Below are 22,677 nucleotides of genomic sequence, written 5' to 3'. Positions count from 1 at the left end.
ATTATTACATGAATTAACAGCATAAGACCTTTGGCAGAGCTTTGTTTAAGCTTAAGTCTTTTTTTACTCTTCAGTAGCTTCAGGTTGTTCTCTTTAAACTCTGTACAATCAAGGCTTGAAGGACACTTCTTACCCAAGAGCAACAGTCCTGTATCTCTCTGGAAACAAGATTTCATGTAATTTCAAAGCCAGACTTCAGGGATGGAGACACATCCATTTATTTCAGTGTCTTCACAACAAAAAACTACTCTTCATTGAAATAAAAATTAATCTAACAAGAAAACTGTCTGGGATTTTATGGCAGTAATACAAACTGTCATTCCTGGATAAAACCAAAGAAAATCTTGGTGTGACATTGTCCCAGTTGGGAAAAAAGCTTGAAATTCGAAATGGAACTGTTTGTACTTTTTAATTTGAAATTATAGTTGATGTAAGCCATAAAAACCTCAACAATCACATTTTAGAAAAGCTCAAAAATGACATTACTTTTAACTGGTCTGATTTGAAAGGCTTCCCTTATGAGATCTGCCTACATTCCTGCACTCATCCACAGAAGCTAAGGCAATATTTTGACATGCAACCAGAATGAAAAATAAATTACAGAGTAAAAATCTTTACTTGCTCAGAAAACAAGGAGACTGGAGGGACTGGAAAAAAAAAAAAAAAACCTCAGTGCATATGGATGCTCAGCCATGGATGTTTATAAACAAGCACATTGAAGAAACAAAATTTCTGTTGCCTAGCAGTGCTGTTCACAGGCTGCCTGTGTCTGCTTTACTTCCTGATGCTGCATTTCTACAATAATGCTGTTTTAACACAGCCAAGGATACAAAGGGAGAAAAAAAATATGAAATTATAGTTCAAATACTCAGCAATCCAGTATAAAGCACTCTGTGACCTTTAAAATGCCTGCCTGCCTGCCTCCTACCTGGGGATCTTCATAATTATTTTCTCTGTTCATGAAATCTTCAATGAGAGCTTTATCCTGGTAAACCTCAGCAAGGCAGACTCTGCAAGAGATGGAATTGAAGGAGTTGTACATAGCTGAAACTTTTCCAAGTGAATAACAGATTTGACAGCACTAGGATGCAAACAATTCCAATTTATATTCCTGGGAAACAAGACAAAACCTTGGGAGAAACACATCCCTTCCTTGCAGGGATTTGAGGAGAATTTAGACATAAAACACAGGCAGAAACCTTTCTTACTTATAATTAAGGTAGGTCTGGGGATTCTTGACAATACAACGAGCTCTTCTTCCAACAGAATGGGAAGTTTTATCCAGAGACTCCTCGAAGGTGGCGTGCATGACGTCCCGCACCACTTGCCATGGAACAAAGGGTCCTTTCACCTGTGTGAGGAGCACAAGTGTTCAAACTTCACCTGGTCAGAAGCAGGATGGGCTCCTGGGACTGATGGAAACGTGAGCTGAGGGTGCAGAGCATTAGGGAGAGGTCCTGTGAACTACCTTTGCGTTCAGCACGTGGCTGGCGATGCGGCAGAGCATGAGCAGACTGTCCTCCTGCACTGTCCAGGTGACACGCAGCCGTGTCATCCTCTGCAGGGCACTCTGGTCAGCTTTATCGTGGTACCTCAGTCGTTTGCTTTTTTCTACACAATCCTCCTCTGAGAAATCCAGAAAAAACAAACAAACAACCCCAGTTATCTCAGGACTACTTATTCTGGTGAATCCAAACTCGCGCCGCAGGCAGTACCAGCAGCAGCTGGAGTTGGTAAGAATGAAAGACAAAAACAGAGAAGGAAGAAGCAGTTCAGAAAGCAAACAGATACCTAGAGCATCATACCAGGAAGAACCTTTAAACCAGCTGTCAAAGGGCGATGGGGAATTACAAGGAGTTAATCTGGTTTAGATGCAGACATCTGCACTGAAAGAGGCAATGAAAGCAATGGCCAGGAAGCCTCCCTTCCCCACACTATGTGACAGTCACACCAGCTTTTCTAACTCAATTGATAGCAGGTATATGAGTTAAAAGGAATTCTTTTTTCCTGATGTGTTTGTTAACTCACCTTTCTTCTTCTTCTTTGTCTTCTTTCCAGTGTCCTTCCTCAGCTTCTTCCTCTTTTGGCTTTTTCCACCTCTCACTCGTTCGGTTCGATCCTGGGTTGGTTCCTTACTTATTTCAATGCATTCCTCTTTCTGGACAAGTGACTCAGATTCTACCTTTCCTTCTCCCAAAATATTAATTTTATTACCTAAAATGACACATAATTACAGTAGTGGAGGATTACAGCAGGCATACTCTACAGTATTAAGGCATGAAGAGCAAATACCAAGGTGTATTAAAATACAGATGCCTTCTCAGACTTGCCCTTTGTTACTTGTTTCATTTCATGCCACTTCTCAGCAGCTCACACAGAATAAAATCCTCACATAAATGAAGAATCACCAAGTAATTACTAAGGGCAGTGTAAAGTACAAAGACACAGGGGAATTGGGTTGGGATTTTACATCCAACCTGAAGCTTTTCCTCCTCAATAGCTCAGGTGTTAGGCTATGCAGTTTAACAGTGCCTGCTCACACAAATCATCAGTGCCTCTAGACTTCCTGCAAACTGCACATCAGGAATTATAAAGGGTAAAAATTATTGTTCTATAGGAAAGGAAATTATTTACCTATCTCTTTTACTGCCCCAACAGTATTCTAGATCATTATTTCATATATACAGAAATAAGGAAGGAAATTATTTATCTATTTCAGTGCCCCAGAGGCATCATGAATGGTGAGGAGACAGGAATAACCCCCATCATCCACACCAGGTTTGACAGAGACAGGAGGAGCTGTAACACAGGTAGAGAGCCCAGCAGCAGCATCACCACCTTACCTCCAGTGCTCAGTGGCAGGAGATGCTTTGTTAAGAAGGTTTGGAGTCTCATTGTCAGCCCATTTTCAGAACCTGGACTTTCCTAAGACAACACAGCTTTCAAAAAGGTGACATGCAATAGGAGTACAGTGGTTTTAACATCATGATTATCCTTTGAGCAGTGTCAGAAATCCATTGTCATTATAAAGGAAAAGCTCTAAGAAAAGGCTACAAGGAAGAATTCACTTGTCTTACTGCTACCACATCTTTAAATTGCTCTATAGTTTTTCTTAACTCACACTAAAATGGCTCATGGTTATGAAGGTTAGAACTTCAACATATCTCCTTAGGTTGAAATGTCATCACTGGAAGAGAAAAGCTTGATTCTTTCCCTGTTACAGAGGCTGAGCAGAACTTTCCAGAAAACAGATTTTTTTCCAAAGCATTTTACATTCCAAGGGAATTTCTAAGCAGCACAAAATAAAAATATAAACAAAAACATTGAGTAAATGCCTCCTAGAACATATTCTGTCCATCCTAAATCTTAGCCCAAGCTGACTGCAGTGTATTAGGAGTTTTGCCATTCTCAGAAAAACCTGTTTATCTTGTGTGGAATTCTCTGGTGACAGAAGTTGGCCACAAATGTGGAGAAGAAAGCAGAGATTGAGGATATAGTAAAACAAGAACAGGTTCAAGAAAGGCAATGAAAATGATTAAAGGCAGAACAGGTTCCATGCTAGAAACAGTTGAGTAATCTAGTAGATGCCAGTCTATAATATTCAGAGGGATATTATAGATGAATAAAGGTGAATATTCAGAGGAATATCACCATAAATCTACCTTGCTCTTATACCCTTTCCTTCAAATCTGAAGAGACAGGACATGAGGCAGACCAGAGTTGGCCACTCATATTTGCCCATGTTGGGCTTCCTGCTAATTTTCTTTTTCCTGTGTGCATTTCCTTGTTCCAGGTATCTCAGTTTTCCACCTGACAACTTCTACATTTCAGAAAAGCAAGACACACCACTAAATTGCTTGCTTAATGAAGTATTTCCTTTGATTGCATGTGTTATCATACACAGTTCAGATAAAATTTAGGTCCAAGTCTTTCATTCACTTCTAAGATTTACCACATTTGGCATTCCTTTCTTCCCAGTGATGCAAACTTACTGAGACACATGACAGAAAGCATCTAAGCATTAAGATATTACTGTCAGTATCTCAACCTGAAGAATGTAAGAATTTGGTAAAGTCCTGGCAGTATATAAATGTCAAGTTTCCCACCTTTCTGGTCTTATCAATGATGTAGCTTGTCCAGATCCAGTTGCGTTTCAGATGCCCATAAAAACTGGAATCCAGACCTGCAGCTCCTAAGCCATCTCCAGGGATAGTTCCATCATCAACCACCTCTCGGCTGCCTCTAAAAGAAAGAACAACAAAACACAGGAATTATTTTGCAGGGAATGCCTTTCCAGCTGCATCTGCAAGGTGCAGTTCTGCCCCCTCACCTTCCCACCAATTTAGAGAGGGCTGGGAAAGCAGAGAAGATGCTTCTTCCCTTAGCTCTGTTCCAGAGGTAGCAGAACAGTGCTTTTCCTTTAAGTTTTAATCCCTGATATTCAGTGACTGAGCTTTCATTTTAAAGATTACACCCAGAGCAACTTCATCATTGTTAATTAGATTCCAGTTGCCAAGTTAAACCCTGTTCTTGGCACCATTCCTGCCGGAGACCTAGAGAAGATTCCTGCTCGGATGCAAAACTTTCTCTGAACCATTGTGGGAAAAACCTTCAATGGGAATTGAAGGCAATCATAATCCTCTTGCACACTGCCTGGCAAGCACTGCTCTCTCTAGTTTTCTAACAAATACATTAAACCTTGTTTAAACACACATACAAACCAGAAATACAACACTGCAATTCTCTCCCTGGAAAGAGGATGAAACTGTCAGTGAGCAGCACATTAATGGATGAACTTGTACCCTTTATGAATGAGCTGTTTAATTACTAGTGTGGTGTTGCAGGGCAGAATGAGAAAAAATAAAGGTGTTTTTTCTTCTTTGTAAATAGGACACTTACTAAGAAATCACAGAGACAATCTTGCTTCTCAAAAAAAAACCCCACAAACCAAAGCAACCCAAAAACCAAACTATAAATGAGCTTTGCCTATGCAGTATATATGACAGCTCTGACAATCCAGTAATAATAGCAAAGAGTGGTTTTCAAACTCTGTTTCACCTTATGAAAAGGTTTTTTGAAAGCTGCCATGAAAAAATTGTTTTAATTAAGCTTTCAAGAGACAACTCTTTCTTTATAACATTACAGCATCAATTAAATCCAAAAACTGTTTCTTGACCTTGAAGATACTGCAGTCAACTCCAACCTAACTGCAAGTAAGCACCAGATACCCAATTATAAAGATTTATTACCATACAACAGAGACCATATGTGAAAGCTAAGAAGTGGACTGAACAGGATTTTTTCTGTCAGCAAGGATCAGTGCAATTAGGCGCTCTCAGCTCCATTAAGATAAGCTGATACATGCACCTGTAACACTAACAGCTACCTGAAAATGCTTCTGAACACACTGTTTATTAAACCAGAATAGAATATTGACAAAACTAAGCTGCAGTACAAAGCACAATGTCTGAAGTATAAGCGGCATTCTATGTGGCTGCAGCTGCACAATCCTCTCAAGTATTCAGGTGGTGATGAGGCAGAAGATGAAGATTCACTCCAGATTTCACCCCTCTACACCAATCTCATACTAGAAATTAATCTGTAAACAATTCCTCCCAGCTTTGCTTTCCCCAGGACAGCACCCATCTGCACCACTTTGCAAAGCAATTCAAGTCTGGTTTTCCCATTCATCCAGCATGAAAACCTGCTTGGTAGACAAGTGACTTGTCACCAGGGTGCACAGCTACACATCTTTTTAATGAGAGAGCCTCTGAATTACACAGAAAAACCCCAGCACTCAGCTCAAGTCTTACTTGCTATTGAGCAACACCCTCAAAGCCAGAACTGTTCCTCTTGCCCCCTGTGTTCCACCACCAGAGTGAGGATGAGGATGACATACGTGGTATATTCCAGCATGGCACACTTCCTTTCCAGGTTGTGTTTATCCACTGCTGACTCCTGTTCCATTTCCAGGGCAGTCTCCTCTCCCTGCAGGTTACTTCTCTTTGAACGAGGGCAGCGAACAACTCCTAGAGACACACAAATGGTTTGGACTATCAGCACCAGAAGTAAAACTTCAACCCATTTTTAACCCACCTTGTTCTGGCAAACTACTGCTCCCAAAGTGAGTAACCACGGTCCAACGAGCCCCAAAAAATCTGCAATCACAAACACTACCATTTGATAAACGTGTAAGGAGCCTTTTGCACAGAAGTGTTTCAGTGCTAAAGAAAGACAAAAGTACAAATAGATCCTTTTATCTTGGCTGACCAAATCAGAGAAATACAGAATAGTGTTGTCAGTGATTTCTGGAGAAATCTCTTCCCTCCAGTTTTCTTTGTTGTTGATACTCTGTACTCCTTGTAGCTGTATATATTGCTTAAAAATGTAAAAGGACCAAACTCAAAACACCAGGGTATATAAACTCCCTTAACTTCCACTTCTCATCTAACTCAAGCTATCTATGAGAAGGCTTAGCAACATTTTCCTAAGGAAAAGGGGTCTTTGTTTAAAAGAGTAATGAGCTATAGCAAAAAATACCCCAGCAACTATTTTCTAAGTCTTTATCACAGCTGAATGAAAATCTTACAGGGTTATTATCAAATTTGATACTTCTAACAGGACAGCAATGTTCTTCCTACGTTATCTGAAGTGTAAGGATGTGGTACCATACCCAGGGGTGTGTTCAGGCAGACACACTGCAAGTCAAACCAGAAGTTTTCCACGTCCTGCATGGTGCTGAGAAGGTAAACGCGGCGCTCAAAGGGGCGGCTGCTTTGAGCCAGGTTGTAGTGAGGGTCACAGACTGTGGTGTCAACAATCACAGCATTCCTCTTCATGTACACAAAGACCTGACAAATACAGTATATTTCAGACTGGTAGGTAAAAAAAAAAAATCATAATTGAAAGTGCCCCATTTACAGAACACAAAACTTGAGTCGAGTTTTTTGCGTTTCATTTCCTCAGTCTTTGCTGTTTTGATGCAATGCTCTGCTAGAACACACACCTCTTCACACCCTACTGCACTGGATTCCTCAACCTCCCTTGCCAGCAATCCAGAAATCTTGCTTCTAGATTTAAACAGTTTCTTTTCCCCCTTGTGCACAGGATATTCCAAGTTTCCAGAGAGTGACAAGCTCTTATTCAGAGTTTGAACAGATGTGGGTTTAGGGCCCAATTCTCTTACTGTCATTAACTCTGTGTTGGGATTGTTTTTCCTGTGTGCTCTCTACTTGTGGGAAAACAAACCCCATAAATTTCATTATTCTACTCTGATCAGTGACTTCATTCTGTGTCAGACATTCAGTGCCCAACACCTTGATGGAACAGGATGTGGCATGCTCATCTTTCATAAAGTGCTGCCAGTCTGGAACCTCCCAGGTGATGGCTGTGTGCACTATTCAGCATTACACATTTGAGCAGTGACTTTGCAGAGAAAATGGGAAAAATTATCTGCACAACTTGCAATATGTCAGGTAGATCTGAAGGTTTGCATATACATCTGAAACATCAGTGTTTTACTTAACTATTTAAGGTAATTACAAATCCCAGATTTGTATTTATTTCCCTGAACAAAACCCATGAACAATAATGCCTCAGCTTTTTAAGCATTACCTGGTCTTTGTCTTGAAACTTCTCTGTTGGGCCAAACTGTATCAGTCCCATATAACACAATCTTTGAAGGTTTTCTACCACTGAAAAGATGTACCTCCTGCAGGAATATTAGAAGTACCAAAATCAGCACTCATGGAAACAGCAGAGGTGACACCAGAAAATCTGCATGCAGCAAGCTGGTGTTTCAGGAAACCACTGCTTTCTTTAAATACTGAGTTCTAGAACTTCTGAAGTGGTATATTTGTTTTAATTGCCAGGCTATGGAAAACATAATATCCCAAAGGTCTACATTTCCTTTCCTCTCAACTAGAGATTTACAGCACAGAAGAAAATTAGCCAGAAATACCATTTGTAAAATGAATTAAACCAGGTCATAACACCTGCAGATTAGCAGATAATTTCCTATGTACATCTGAAGAACTGGGCAATGATCCTTGGAGTTCATGTTGTGTAGCATTACTGCTCCAAGAAATTGCTTTCAGTTGCTTACAGAACACAAAGTGCAATATTTGCCATGCTGTGTATCTGCTTGAATGGCAGAGTTCTGGAAGGTGTAGGAAACTTCTGAGAGAGACTTCGTTGAAAATCACCTATGCTTCATTTAACTTCATTAAGATCTAAGGGTTTTTTCCTGTGAATTTAAATGAGAACTGTGCTTTGTCAGAAATTTTCTTTATTGCTCTGAAATACCACTTGACAAGGCAAGAAATATTGAAACTAATTTGCCTGTTAGAAGCTGTAGTGAACGGGGGGTGAAGGGACACCATGGGGCATGTCGTACTCTTTTGCATAAATCTATCATGCAGAGCCTGCAGATTTCAGAGAATAACATAAATCCAGTTTCCTTGTATCTACAACTTAGCATGGAATAGGACAGGAATTGCTGAGCTGAGCACAGGGCTGGCCAGCTGATACTCTTTGGCTTTAGTCACTCACCAAGGACACAACTACAGGGTAGCAAACTGATGTATAAACCTCCAACCATCCAGATCCATACCATTAGCAATGACTTCCTGGGGATTCTAACATGGCACTGCTGATTCCACACATTCCATTCACTTTTCCTGTCGTGTTTTTCCTTCCTACCTTCAGTCCAACTTCTGTTTTTAAATCTCCTAGATGAGGCATGGCAAACCATGGCAGAAATGCCACTGAGAGCAGGAGTAGGAACTGAATGGCATGCATGAGAGGCAGGAATGGGGAAAGGTGGCATCTTCCAAAGGAGTTATGAAGGACAACAAACATTTGGACTATTAAATTCTGATTTTAGCAGCAGGCAGGACTGTGTTTTATACAGAAGTTACATCCTGCTGATGAGTTCTGAAGGACAGAACCTTCCAGCTCACAAGCACTGCCTGACAGCATGCATGAATATTGTTTATTAGTTTATTACCTTCTATTTTGGAGAGAAAAGTAAAATTTGGCACTCTATCCTTAGAAGACTGATGAGCCTTGTCTTCAGTAACAAAGTTCTCTTTGACACAAACAGGATATAAGTGAGAAAGTAGTTGTTTCCTCCCCAGAGCCATTTACTTTGATTCATCTGCTTACCTTTTGTAGAGGAGCTGCTGTCGGATTGACCTTGGAAGAAACCTGATCAGAGTGTGCTTTTTTACTGGATCATTTAAAAAATCCTCCAGACCATCCACCTAGAATTATTTTAGAATCAAAATGCAAGATGTAACTATGCTAAAAGTGCCACACTTTGCTAGCAGGATGTCTACTGAGATATTTGCTAAGCAAATGTTACTGCTCTTGTAAAAGGCTTCAGCATTATTATTCTTGTTAATCAAGGAGGCAGAAGATTCAGTGAGATTATAAAAAGCTCTTTGCAAAATATTAGCTGAAGACTTTGCAGTGTTACAGGGCTATACATTCTTCTCAGTGTGGCTGTAAAAGCAAATAACTTCTCTGCAGAAGCCTATCTAGAAGTGTCTTGTCTCTGATGGCTACAGCTTTGTTACAAGAGGCTGAAGTTATTTGTGCCTGCTTACAGCTACAGGTGGTATCAGACTTCAAAGTACAGCAAATGTGACACAGAAAGTACTACATACCTTGTAGCTGACTTGGACTATCTGAATGAAGAGTGACAGGGGCAAGCAGAGAAGAATGTCACTAACAAGAGCCCATCCAGATCCAAACTCCCTGTGAACTGGGAGAGGAGGGACATAGCGCATCCAGGACGTGTCATCCACATACACTGGGGACAAGAAGACTGCCTTAGATTCAGACACCACAAACCCAGCAGTTGTTCCAATAGTTCTACAGTTCAAACAGAACACAGCTCATAGTTTGGAAATCTGAAAACGGAAAATAACCTGAAAATTATTTAAGCTACTGATTTTCAACCTTTTTTTCAGCGTTAAACCATGACAAAGCCTGCAGTAAAGTCAGGAGGTGCCACCTCTTACCTGTCTGATTGGACAAGTCTACTTCAGTCTCATCTGCAGAGGTTTCAGGATTCATCACAGCTGTAATTTCTAAGGTTCCATCTGGTTGTGCTTCCAGTACAGCTGTGTTCACATCCATGCCTTTTTTCTCACTGTCACTGCCTCCTTTTTGCTGTGTTCCATTTAAAGGGTGTCCATAAATTAAGTACCACAGGAACATGTGGACCATTCTTAAACGGGGCATTTTGGGAAGAAAGCCAAGAGAACGCCCAAGTCCTGGAACTGGGAGGGAAGATTAAATAACAAACAGAAATACAAAGAGAATTAGAACAGGCAAAGCAGCTACCTCTGAAGAACTGGAGAAAGCTGGAGGGAAAGATGGGCAGTTGAAAGTAAAGTTGTAAATATTTAATTTAAAGTAGTGAATACAAATACAATTGAAAAAAACCAACAACAAACAAACCCAAGTGGCTGAGAAAACATTGGAGACTCAGACAGCCTTAATGTAAACCTAACTTTCCTTCTATAGAGGAAATAAAAAGCCACTTGTGTCTCAGGAGAGCCCAGCATCTGAAAATGATGATTGGTAACAAGTGGGAAAGTGAAAGATGACAGAAGAACCAAGCTTAGCTGTACCTGTAACAGGGTGATAGTTCTTTAGCTGTGTTATGCCCATTTTTTCATCAGTTTTTCTTGCCCGACTGTCAGCTTTACATGAGCCTTCTTGTGCTTCTCCTGAATCAAGAGCTGTGTCTTGCCCCAGATTTTCTTCATCAGCCTGGTCCTGGGATGTTGGTGTCTGAGGAACTTTAATCCTGCATTAAAACCACACAACACTTCAGTAAAAACTAAAGAGAAGTCAATTCCTCTTCTCTCCCGACTTCGGGATATTCAGCATCCTGCTTCACCTTTGTGCTTCCATTTTCCTCTTGCTAAAGAAGAGATTTTTCTTGTGCTTACTTTGTGTTTATTTTCTCTGCACGTGTTTGCACATGCTCCAGCTAAACCCAGCTCCCCCCAAGCCACCCAGCCCCTGGCTGCCACTTGCCTGGTTGCAGTGCTGGAACTGGAGATGCGGAAACGCACCTGCTCGATGGCACTCCTCACCAGGGGGTCACTGGGGCTCACTGAAGGATGCACAACAAACTCCACCTGTCCAGAGCAGCACAAACCAAACAAAAGGTACCCAGAGAGATATCAGCAATTAACAGTTAATTAATAGGATGGATAAATCCTACAAAGGTTTAATAATTCCCAGGACCGAAACTCCCGTTGCTCGTTTCTCCGAAGCAAGAGGAAACATCTTACAGGCTCTGTGCCAACAAACAGTTAATGTCATTTCTACAAAACTCAGGTTTTTTTTTTTGGTTTTTAAAATCTGAGAGATTGGGGAATAAACACTTCAATTTGCAAATATTAGGCTGAAAGTAATAAATGAAAAGCCACACCTCATAAGACCAACTTAATAGATGTTGTTCAGAAAGTACCCGTGCAATTCAGATGAGGAAGATTTGATGTGCTTCACAGCTAGTACTCAGCAGGTGGGTTTCAACAGATTCTCAACCTGCTTATGAATATTTCACACTGGATTTGCACTGACTACTCTCAGCTTTAGAACTACAGAAATTGTACTTCCATTAGCCTCAATAACAGTGGATTTCTGTTTTCTAAGAAACAGATCACATTCTGTAAATTTCCACTCAAAAGCTAAATTATGGTTTCTCACATACTCTTGGCTTTCAAAGTGGGATTTAATAGAACTGTGTTGCAGGCTGACAGTGCAGGGAGAGAAGCATGAATTGCATAACTGCTGAGCAGCAGAACCTCTCAGAAGGGAGGTTCAGACTTTGATCTCCAGACTATTCCTTGGCCTCACAACCATCTGCAGGACAATAACTGAAAGCTTAGTTTGGGACATGTAGCTTCTGGGCAGCTTGACTGTGGGTTCTGCTACAAAAAGTCAAGTCATCCATATATTTCATTAAAAACACCTGAAACAAATCAGTAGGTTGTGAGAAAAGCTGTTTGTGCTGTCACCTTTTTGCTGATGCCATCTTGAATGACTGTGGTACGATAGAGCCTGAGGAGTCCTTCTCGGGCGAGCTTCTGCACCAGTCGTACAATGGACTTCTTGCAGCATTTGGTGGAGACTCCTTCTTGCTTCTCTTGATCCATGACCATTTTCTGAAGGCTAAAAGATGAAAAAAAAAAAAAAGGTGGTTTCAAAATTCTCAAACCAGAGGACAACAAGGCCATTTCTTATCTTATGTGCTAATGCAGAAGATGCACGGTGCAGTCATACTTGCTGTAACAGAATCCTGCTAATTTGGAAGCTCCAGGAGAGCACCAACATTGCCATTCATCTATGAAAATGAATTTCAGAAGTCTGAAAGATGTTACAATATTCAGGGAAGTATCCTTAATGCAAGTCATGAAATGCCATAAAGCCATCCCAGGAAGTTGTAAAGAAAATTAAACTGTCAGCATCCCACGGGAATCCTAATGACCCACGGTGGCTGACAAGGAGCAGTGTCTTTACAATGAATTACAGGGACTCTGTTTGAAAACACACATAAGTAAAACTTGCAGATGAAAGAATCCTCAGGCAGGGAAGTGTTTCTGGCACACTGTGAAAGGAGCAAGCCCAATTTCTCTGCTCTCTATTTCTGGGCCATCCACCACATTCACTCGTGTAAGTACCATACAAAACCATCAGTGCTTCCAAACAGCCAATTCATTTTGAAGACCCACTAGAACTGCAGCCCCTTCCACGGAGCAGCAGCATTATGGGATGAAGTCCATCAGGGAGAAGAGGAGCCCCCAGGAGCAGCAACCCCCAGCACTGCTGTTCCCTGCCAGACTCACGTGAACAAGCTCTCGATCAGCCGCAGGTTCCGCACCGCTTCCACGATCAGGTTGCGGCGCTTCAGCAGCCGGTAGGTTTCGTGGGATCTCTCCACTGCTGGAGCTTTGGAACGCTTTTTCTTCTTCTGGACACAAATCTTCTAGTGCCCAGGAGGGACAAAATAAACATTTTACATCAGCTATTCGATGTTTTCAGCCTGTTGCCTCACATAGGAGCAGCTGAGGACTTCAGAGTTTCGATGTTCTTATTTGTGACAGACCCGTCGGATGGGGATTATCTTTTCTCTCTTTTTCACAAGCAAGGAACTGCTTGTGAACTCTGCTCATCCAACACTCTGAGCCATTTGGACTTGAGAGTTTGGGTCTAGAAAGCTGGGCAGCACCTTAACTTGTGCTGAATCCAGGCCAGCACATCCTGTCTCTAAGAAAGGCTGCTTGTCCCAGGCTCACGTCAGTGAGGCTACATACTGAAACCCACTGGTTCCTCCTGGTTTGGAGCAGTCAGATCAGATGATTTGCAGCCCTTGTGTGCACAGATGGACATTAAAGTCAACACAGGGAATTTGGAGGGCACCAGGGAACTAACCCAGAACTGTACTTTGGGCATCTACTTCCCTATCTCTTAAAACACTCTTCACTTACAACTACAATCCAGCCAAAATATGAATGTACTTTGAAATTAAACTTTAAAACCCCAAACAATCACATAGGTGAATACAGAAAACTACAGCTTGAAATCTTGCTGTAAAAGTACATAAATTAGCTCAGACAGCCATAGAAACCAACAAGAAAATACTAAGACACGATCTTACCTTAGGGTCTTCCAGTCTGACCTCCTCCACCACAGCAACACCCCCCTCTTCATCAGTGGAATGAGCACAGGTGGAAAGACTGGACTCCTGCTTTAGAGCTTCCAAAGTAGAACTCTCTCCTGAAATGTTGTCTGGAAGCTCATCAGGTTCTTCAACAATCTGAGGAGAAGGCAGCTTCTTCCCCTGAGATTTCACAGCTGTTGGCTTTGAGTCTGGTTTAAGAGCAAACAGCCTTTTAATTGTTCTGCTCTCACAGTTCCCTGTAAATGTTCAGCTTCTCTCTATACAAAAGGTGTTCCTCACCCACCCAGGTAACTACACCTAAAAGCATTTTGCTACAATTTTCACATATTCTTCTACCCTGCTGGAAGCAGAGGTTTGATCATGAATCACTACATTCAGCCTCCAAAAGCAAAGTTTTAAAAACAGTGAACTCCCTGGCATCAAACACATTTCTCCATGCACATGCACCTTCAGAGGCAGACTTAGAAGACCATGAAGGGCCAATGAGCCTGTCCAGAGAGTGCTGTCTGAAGAGAGTCTCTGTCACAAAGATTCTCAAGTTCTGCCAGAAACTTGACTTTTCTGACTCAAAGCAGGATGATAAAAAGGATTTTTGCATCGGGAAAAGGAGAGAAATAGCACAGAGGTCAGGAGAAGTAGAATTCCCCCACTCTCAGTGTCAGAAACATTCTTTGGCACACCAACATCAGAGCACACTTCAGCACTAAGAATCTCCTGAGATTATCACACCTACAGCATTACAAAACATTGCACTTTTGGTGGAAAGAGAACATCAAAAAAGCACGGAAATGATCAAAGAAGGATAGAAATAAATACGTGATAAAAGACTGCAATGGAAGCTAATATTAAATGATACTTTTTTTTAGTAAAAGGATCCATGAGAAAGACGCAAGGTTCCTGCAAATGTCAAATTCATGATCTACCTTTAGGTGGTGTTGCCTGGTGGGTATCATCTTGGAAACTTAATTTCAACAGAGAGCCAGGACTGGCCTTCTGACCTTTCCCTCTCTTCTTGCCATCTTGCCCTTCTTCTTCATTGTCAGACTCTGAGACCAAAGTGTCATCTTCTCCAGGAGACACATCTTCCCCAGGTGGGGAATCTTCAGGCACTGGAGCCAAAGTCACAGTAGCTAAGTGCTCACTCCTGGCCTTCTCTCTCTCAAACTGACGGCTTAAGTCACTTTCCTCTGCAAAAATGTATGAAATGTACTTGGTTGTTCTCTGCCGACCTTCATCCTCCATGAAGCCCTAAAGAAACAGTTGGAACATTACTGTACCACCTTTCTTGCAGAATCTTAATTCTTTTTCAACACCTCTTTTATATACCCTTTCCTCAGTTGAAGTCGTTGCAATCTTACCAGGTCTCTTTCACTGCTTGTTCTCAAATCACTGCTGTTCCTGTTGTTTGGGCTTAACAGAGTTATGGCATATTGCTACAGGAACCACAACTTTATCTCCAGGTTAAATAACTAACTTTTTTTTTTTTTTATTTTAAACCCACCTTGACAACTTTGTACCTATCCAGGAGGCGACAGAGCATCCTTGCTTCCAGCTTCCCCACGTTCATAGCCATGCGAAGTTCTGCTTGGGAAATCCCTTTGGTTCCTCTGCTTTCAACTGTTGCAGAAAGGAAAACCAGAAAATATCTCAGGGAAATAATCTGACCAAATTATTCATACACATGATTGTGCCTAAGTTCCTATTTGCTCTGAGCAGCAGTAAATGCCAGGATATGAAATGTAGCATTCCCACTGACCACCAAAGACAGAATTTTTCACAGAAATATGCAATGTACAGTCAAATGCTTTCATAAAACACAAGTTCACATGAAGAAATAAAAATAAATCACAGTTCCACATTCTGCTCCAGCAGAATGAGGTTTGAAGGTAATACTTTCAGATTAAAAGCTGAATTTTTACCCTGACAGCTTTCCACACTGAGATATTTCTTTTCTGCATGATGAAAGGAAGAGGCAGAAGAAGAAACACTGTCTCTGCATCCCACCACAACATCCTGCTTCTGCCTTGCTGTTTCATTTGGGTGGAACTGAACAGGGCTAACAGGTGGCAGCACCTGTATCTCCAGTCTAATCTTTTCCATGAAAAACTGATATTCCTGATACATAAAGAGCAATCAGAAGTTGAAAGGAGTAAGAAGGCAGCAGGAAAAATCTTCAGTGTGTCTCATCACATCACCTACTTAGCTGATAAGCCTGGGTAAGCATATCCCTTTCACAGACAATATCCACAGGCTGAACAGCTTTTGTGATGATCTCCTCATCATCATCATCCTGATAATCTTCCATTTTCTTCCGAAATTCCTTCACTAATTTCAGGCAACGGACCATGACATCATTGCCTGTGAACATGAAAGGAATGACTTTAGCAGAATGCAGGGGGTGTCCACGTGCTTAAACCATTTCATTTCTTTCAGCAGCATGAAGAAGTAGCAGTGTCACGGGCATAAAACCACTAAAGACAACTGTTTGTTTCTAGGAAAGCTTTGAAACAGCTTTTCCCTGTATATAAATCTGTCAAAATACTGACTGGTTGAGTTTTTGAGGTTCTTCAAACCTCCTTATCTGTGCCAGCATGAGGACTGCCCAGTATGGTGATTTATGGGCAGACCAGAAAACACTGCAATAACAGGAGAAACTTCAACAGCACAAATAAATCAGAGAAAGCACCAAGTGCTGACCCACAGCATCACATCTTCAGAACACGTATCTGGCTGGCTAAAAAAACCCATCTTTTTTTTGTGCAGACTCAAAGCATTTTTCACTTACTATAAATGCAAGTCACATAATGAAAGTAAGCTGTGTATCTGACCATATACAACTCCTACAATAAGCTGCCTGGCTGCAAAACTATTTTAACACCAGATTGCCTTTCCTCAGCAAGTGATCCAAGGGGATACCAGCTGGTGGGCCCAATTAAATGCTGCTGCAAGTTCTCAGGATTTAGAGATCCCAGGACCTAAAAGAACTGTCAGTTTATCATACATCCTAACACCCTCTTCTGTATTTGGATGCAAGCATCCTGAAGAAAGTGATGATATAGAAGAGTCCTGCCTCATCCAGTAAGCTCTTGCAGCACAACTGAACCCCACAGTTGTGTTGCTCAGGTCCACCATGACTCTGAGAAGAGGTTCTTATCAGCTTTTGCTGATTTCATAACACTCATTAATTATATTATGGGAGCTTTATGTGCAACCATGTATGAGCAGCTGAGATGCCAGATTTCTTGAGCCAAATCCTCACCTGTTCTCCTCACCTAGGGAATGGCTGGGTTTGTTAATAAGCATAGTGCACTAGAATTACATGCACTGAAATCAGAGACATGGAATTCAAGGTTGTTCTATACAAGGATAGAACACCCTGCTGCCCACCAGGCACAGGAATCTCACACACAGCTGAATTCCACACCTTTACATGTAGCAGGAAACCTGTTTTACTCTTCTGGGATCTCATAAAAGAGTGGGGACAGAGCTGCAGTGATCCTGCACCCTGACACAGGTGCCTTCTGCCTCCTGCTTGGCAGCACCAGAGCCCAGTGTTGAGCTGGTACCAGGTACCACTGCCAGCTCACTGTGTGCAGTGATTCAGCAGCTACTGCAGAATTCATCCTGCAGCTGGGGGTGGAACAGTTGCAGCCAACCCTACTCCTCTGCTACAGCCCTGCTGTGAAAAATGCCAGGTGAAAAAGCTTTAGTTGAAATCATTAAGGTTTCAGCTGATGAATTTTATCTTATTGTGTATGAGATCAGTTACTGAAGCCTAGCTGACATGAAGTTAATCCACAGTAATTTAATCAGGTGACTAAGCCCCAGGCCAGATGATTCCATTATTCTTCTCAGCCTGAATCCTTTCCCTGCCAGTACCCTAAAATACTGCTTAGGACAGTAATTTAAGTGCTGACATTTTGGTAGTGCTTCAGGCACTGTTAACACATCCTCTGCATTTCTACAGCCCAACAACTGGAAGCAAAAAAAAAACCAAACCACCAAGTCCTTTTACTTCAGCTCCTGCTGCCCAGAAGCATAATTCCCATGGCAGATGCTCAGTGTGTCCCACATTCTTCCATCTGCTTTCTTGTATAACTCCAGAGATTAAACTCTCTTGACATCTGACAAAAAGTCATCCTAGTTTAACATCTAGTGCTTTCATAGGCCTCTTTTGTGAATTCTCAGCTTTTACATCTGTAAAATGGAATTATCACTCAGGTGAAAGACTCACCAGGTGACATTCTTCATGAAAAACTCCAGCAGTAAATGCAGCTGCCACTGTGCCAACCCCTGGCAAAACCATGACACATCTCCTGCCCTCTGAGCTGCCACCAACTTTATAAATTGAATTTTATCTTCTTGTCTCCTAAGTAAATTCTAAATTTACTTCTAAGTGAAAACCTAAGTTACCTTTCTTTGTTTTGTAGGGTCCTCCATTGGGGTGTATGTCCTGGAGTGGGATGGATACAACCTTGGCTAGCCCAGCATTCATCATGTACTGATAGAGACGCTTGAAAGTTCTCTCACAAAGACCCTAAAGCAGAGAGAAATGGCAAAGGGGTCTTTTGAGCCCCAAAAGTGTCTCAGATGTAGCTGATTAGTACCAAATCATTCACACTGCCTGTTCTTAACATAGGATTTTGGAGTAAGGTATCAAAGAAGGATCCTAAAAGCCTACCAGTTCCTGGATAAAGCTACACACAGCTTCTGTTCTATCCCAACTCCACCACCCAAACAGCAGCAGCACCCAGCAGCACGGTGCAAGCACAAACTGCATGATATCCCCACTGACAAAACTTCTCTGAACTGTGGATTGAACAGAACTCCTTTCTTTATGGCAAAAAGCAGCAGCAGCTTCATCTGTAGGTTTTAAAGAACCTTCTTCTGACGTCCTACCCCCAAATCTTGTGCAAATTTAAAAAAAAAAACAGAGTCTGAATGCCTGCCTTTGATACTCATCATCTAGGTTCTACATCAGCATTTGAAAGAGTAATTCATCTCACCAGTTCTTCCCTTAAGTTTCCCAGTGTTTCCATCTGGTTTGAACGAGCACTGAGCATACTGGAGAGTGTCTCCATCAGGATATTATATTTGCTCCTCCTAAATAAGAGAAGTATTTTATGTGTAAGCATGCACATAACTTTATAAACATGAGCTGCAGCCTCACAAAGTGTCAGCCACTAGAGAAAGGATGCTAAAGACTTCTCTGATTGTTTTTAGAATTGTGGTTTTCCTTCTCTGAGTAGCACAGGAGAGAATTTTTCACCCAGCTGAGGGGATGGTGACTAAGCCCAGGCTGTCACTCTCTTTGCAATCCACAGAGGCACAAGTTGTAATCACAGACAAGATAGGGAAACAAAACATCCCATTAGAAAGGTGCTTTTGAAGTGAGAGTACCCAAAATGTCCAGAATGAACAGGGCTACAACGTGAGGAGTTGGGCTAATGTAGGTGACAAGCTCCAAGACAACCAAGCTGAAAACTCTGAAGCATTTGGAAGGAATTAAAAAGGAAACTGAGAAGATGAAATATCAGGAAAGTTGGATGGCTCTGTGACGACAGAGCATGCTTCCAGCATAACAGAAAGTCAGTCTGCCCTAGAGGTCATACCTGTCAACATGAAAACGGGTCAGAAGCAGGAGAATTGAGTGCTGCTGGGCCCCACTGGGCAGCCTGATGACATGGGGCTGCAGTGTGATGAGACCACTTCTGTCCAACACTCTGCGGTGATAATGAAGCTTTCCAGCATCCACTCTAAATAAAAAGAAAAAGGAAAGAAGATGGCAAGGTGTCCCTAGGCTTGGGAACTTCCATAACTAACTCCTAATGACCCACTTTCCCAACACCCTTCACCTAAACTACAGCTGCTCTTAGAAACACCTCTTCATTTTCCAAGAGACAATCTCAGAGCTAGGAAAGGCCAGAATTAAAATATCCTGTGAACTTGCTTTTCATCATTTTGACAGTAATTTTTAAAGCTTAACAATAATTTTCATACTTTTCACACCTCTGGTCTTCAGCTGCAGTCCCCATGCTGCAGGGTGGGGCCATGGTTTGATGGCTGAGCCAGGATTGTGTCCCCATGTCCCCTGCTAACTCCTGGCTGACATCCTTCATAGAATCATAGAATCCTTGGGGTTAGAAGGGACCTCGAAAGATCATCTAGTCCTGGTCACAGCTCTGGTGTTTATTTCACCCCTTGGTGAGCTGACTGAAGCCACAGAAGATTTCCCTCCCATGCCCATCACCTTAGTTGTCTAAAAAAGCTTCCTGAGTGGCCCAAAATGATGTCTGGGATCTGCAGGCCACTTGTGCTTCACCTCCCCAAAACAGGGAGCCAACAAAGCTCGTGTTGAGCACCCCAAGAGAGAAGCAGTGACCCCTCAGAGCCTGGGAGGTGCCCCCTCTCCAGCAGCACAGCTCAGGGAGTTCAGGAGGTGGGAACTCAGCTCCCCCTCAGGCTGAGTTTCTCAGATGTGACACAGGAAAAATGCTGGGGAGAAAAGTTGAGCATCCAAGAACCTTTCCAGAAGTTGGGCAGGATAATGTGCTTACTGAGCAGCTCTGAAGAAGGAATGGGAAGCAGCCTTTCCTCCCAGGTGGGATTCCCAGAAATGAGAATTTAGGAAAAAACAAGGCCTTTCACAAGCTAGAAACCCAAGTGTTATGGTTAGAAACAAGCACTGACCCCACAGACAACATGAGGACCCCCTGGGGAACTATCAGGAAGTGTTAATGAGCTCAAGGAATAAAAATTAAAAATAATAATAATAATAATAATAATAATAATAATAATAATAATAATAATACAGGCTCCAAAAGCCCAGGTGCTCCCTGGCAGTAAGGATGAGACCCTCCCAGCACAGACCTGAGTTTGCTCAGCACACAGCAGCACTGCAGAGGACAGCCCTGTGTCAGCAGGGGAAACTTCCTGGCTTCAGTTTCACTCCTATTTAGACTGAAATTCACACAGAGATAAAAACTTACTTGAAAGCCTCACTGTGGAGGTCCCTCTGAAGCTCTCCTTGCCACCTGGCCCGACCCAAACGTTCCAGGATGCAGTAGGAGAAGTCAGGGAGCTTTAAGTCAGGATCTCCCTCCCATCCTATCAGGGCTCTGTACCTCTGCTCCTGGGAAGCCACAATCACAAGTTTCTCTCCCCACCTGGGATGCAGAAGGGAAAGCAAAAACATCAAACCAGAACTATCAATTAATTATTTCCATCCCTACCCCTCCACAAGTCTTGCTGCAGGCTGCACAGACTCAGTGAAAGGGGTGAATCTTGGAGTCAAAGATGTTTTTAATTTTATTTTTTATTTTTTAATTTTTAAAGTATTTTTTAATTGCAGAAGTCTTGCTCCACAAGTCTTGCTGCAGTCTGCACAAACTCAGTGAAAGGGGTGAATGTTGGAGTCAAAGATGTTTTTAATTTTATTTTTTATTTTTTAACTTTTAAAATATTTTTAATTTCAGAGTTAAAGGGTTTTTTTTTTTACTCACTTTTCAGCAGCTTCTGTGTAAGTGTAACATGGCTGCAAGTCCTTCCTCCTGACCTGACCAGTGATATCTACTCTCTCTCTAAAATACTGGCAGGAACCCTGGATGCCATCCTTGTTATCCAGAACCATGTGCACGGGATAAATGTCCTCTGAGGGACTGGGATCCTTTTTGCTTTCCAATATTCCTGTTTCTAGGTCAATTTCTTCATATCTGAAACAAACCCAGAGCCACCACTCAGTTTGGGACAGAACAACAAGAGCACCCCAAACAAGGCTGAGACCTCCCCCAAGTATTTTGGGAGGATAAAACCCCCTTAAAGCAGCCCCAGAACTGGAAGAACTGCTCGAGGATGGGAAACCTTGTGGGGCTGGGAGAGGGGAAAAGCCCAACAAGGGCAGGAGAGTGGAGCAGAGGGAGGAGGAGGAACAGAACCGGAATGTTGGATCACAGGAGAAACAGAAGTTCTGTCCCAGCCTGGGGAGTGGGAGGGAACGGTTCTGATGGGAAGGAAAACGTGGCAGGGGAGAACCGGTACCAGAGGGAGGGGTGGTTCTGATGGGCTGGGATGGACTGGATTGGGCTGGGCTTAATTGGGTTGGGTTTGGCTGGACTGGGTTCTGCCGGGTTGGGTTGGACTGGACTGGATTAGGCTGGGTTGGGCTGGACTGGGTTCTGCCGGACCGGATTGGGTTGGACTGGGCTAGGTTGGGCTGGATTAGGCTGGGTTCGGCTGGGTTGGGTTGAGCTCGGTTGGGCTGGGCTGGACTCTGCTCTGTTCGGTTGGACTGGGCTGGGCTCTGCTCGGTTCGGTTGGGTTGGGCTGGGCTCTGCTCGGTTCGGTTGGGCTCTGCTCGGTTCGGTTGGGTTGGACTGGGCTCTGCTCGGTTCGGTTGGGTTGGACTGGACTCACCGGTCGTGCAGGCGGAGCGGGGGTCTCGGCCGCGGCAGGAGGTAGAAGCGGAGGTCGGGCTGCGCGCTGAGCGCGGCCCAGAGGAGCTGCTGCGTTGCGGGCTCCAGGGGCAGCGGGAAGGGCGGGGAGCGGGCGGTGAGGCGCTGCCAGAGCACGGCCGGGGTGATCCCGTCCAACCCCTCCAGGGCCACCTCGTCCAGCAGCGCCCACAGCGCCTCCATTGCCGCCGCCGCTTCCGCCTTCGGCACGGCGCTCCGGAAGTGACCTCACGGCCGCGACGGTTACCAAGGCAACGGGCAAACCGGCAGACGGCCCAGCCTGAGCGCAGCGGAACTTTCCGCGGGAGGGGATTTGTCTGTTTGTTTGTTTGATTATTTGATTATTTGTTTGTTCTTCCCGGGGCCCGCCGCTCAGCCCCGCGTGGGTTCAGCCCCAAAGCAGGCGGCGGTGTCTGAGCGCGGGAAGGGGCAGAGTTTTAGCCCAAATAACGTGAAATCGGTAAGAGAGAAAATACCGAGGTTGGGTTGTTTTTTTTTTTTGTTGTTGTTGTGACGAAGCGA

General features: G+C 43.0%; 1 protein-coding gene across 3 annotated transcripts in view; it reads right to left on the bottom strand.

Moving 5' to 3' along the window:
* The window catches only part of GTF3C1 (general transcription factor IIIC subunit 1), a 34,138-nt gene extending 11,776 nt beyond the window's left edge, over positions 1 to 22,362 (bottom strand). Inside the window, exons 1-26 of one of the 3 annotated variants that reach the window (XM_030459972.1) lie at positions 22,118 to 22,362; positions 21,208 to 21,417; positions 20,695 to 20,871; positions 19,318 to 19,461; positions 18,712 to 18,808; positions 18,119 to 18,242; positions 15,905 to 16,063; positions 15,207 to 15,322; positions 14,629 to 14,953; positions 13,682 to 13,893; positions 12,870 to 13,009; positions 12,042 to 12,195; positions 11,053 to 11,156; positions 10,641 to 10,819; positions 10,026 to 10,286; positions 9,669 to 9,814; positions 9,166 to 9,263; positions 7,615 to 7,711; positions 6,674 to 6,851; positions 5,900 to 6,029; positions 4,107 to 4,242; positions 2,844 to 2,925; positions 2,029 to 2,214; positions 1,469 to 1,626; positions 1,209 to 1,351; positions 899 to 1,010 (exon numbers count right to left, since the gene is read on the bottom strand). In XM_030459972.1, coding sequence (XP_030315832.1) covers positions 899 to 1,010; positions 1,209 to 1,351; positions 1,469 to 1,626; positions 2,029 to 2,214; positions 2,844 to 2,925; positions 4,107 to 4,242; positions 5,900 to 6,029; positions 6,674 to 6,851; positions 7,615 to 7,711; positions 9,166 to 9,263; positions 9,669 to 9,814; positions 10,026 to 10,286; positions 10,641 to 10,819; positions 11,053 to 11,156; positions 12,042 to 12,195; positions 12,870 to 13,009; positions 13,682 to 13,893; positions 14,629 to 14,953; positions 15,207 to 15,322; positions 15,905 to 16,063; positions 18,119 to 18,242; positions 18,712 to 18,808; positions 19,318 to 19,461; positions 20,695 to 20,871; positions 21,208 to 21,417; positions 22,118 to 22,338 — 4,089 coding nt within the window. In that variant the 5' untranslated portion in view covers positions 22,339 to 22,362. The remainder of the gene's footprint in view (positions 1 to 898; positions 1,011 to 1,208; positions 1,352 to 1,468; positions 1,627 to 2,028; positions 2,215 to 2,843; positions 2,926 to 4,106; positions 4,243 to 5,899; positions 6,030 to 6,673; positions 6,852 to 7,614; positions 7,712 to 9,165; positions 9,264 to 9,668; positions 9,815 to 10,025; positions 10,287 to 10,640; positions 10,820 to 11,052; positions 11,157 to 12,041; positions 12,196 to 12,869; positions 13,010 to 13,681; positions 13,894 to 14,628; positions 14,954 to 15,206; positions 15,323 to 15,904; positions 16,064 to 18,118; positions 18,243 to 18,711; positions 18,809 to 19,317; positions 19,462 to 20,694; positions 20,872 to 21,207; positions 21,418 to 22,117) is intronic. The other 2 variants (XM_030459973.1, XM_030459974.1) reach the window with 2 other exon arrangements.
* Positions 22,363 to 22,677: the final 315 nt, after the last annotated feature.

Source organism: Calypte anna, chromosome 14 (assembly GCF_003957555.1).
Source record: "Calypte anna isolate BGI_N300 chromosome 14, bCalAnn1_v1.p, whole genome shotgun sequence".
Lineage (NCBI taxonomy): Eukaryota > Metazoa > Chordata > Aves > Apodiformes > Trochilidae > Calypte > Calypte anna.
This window is presented reverse-complemented; position numbering and strand designations above follow the sequence as displayed.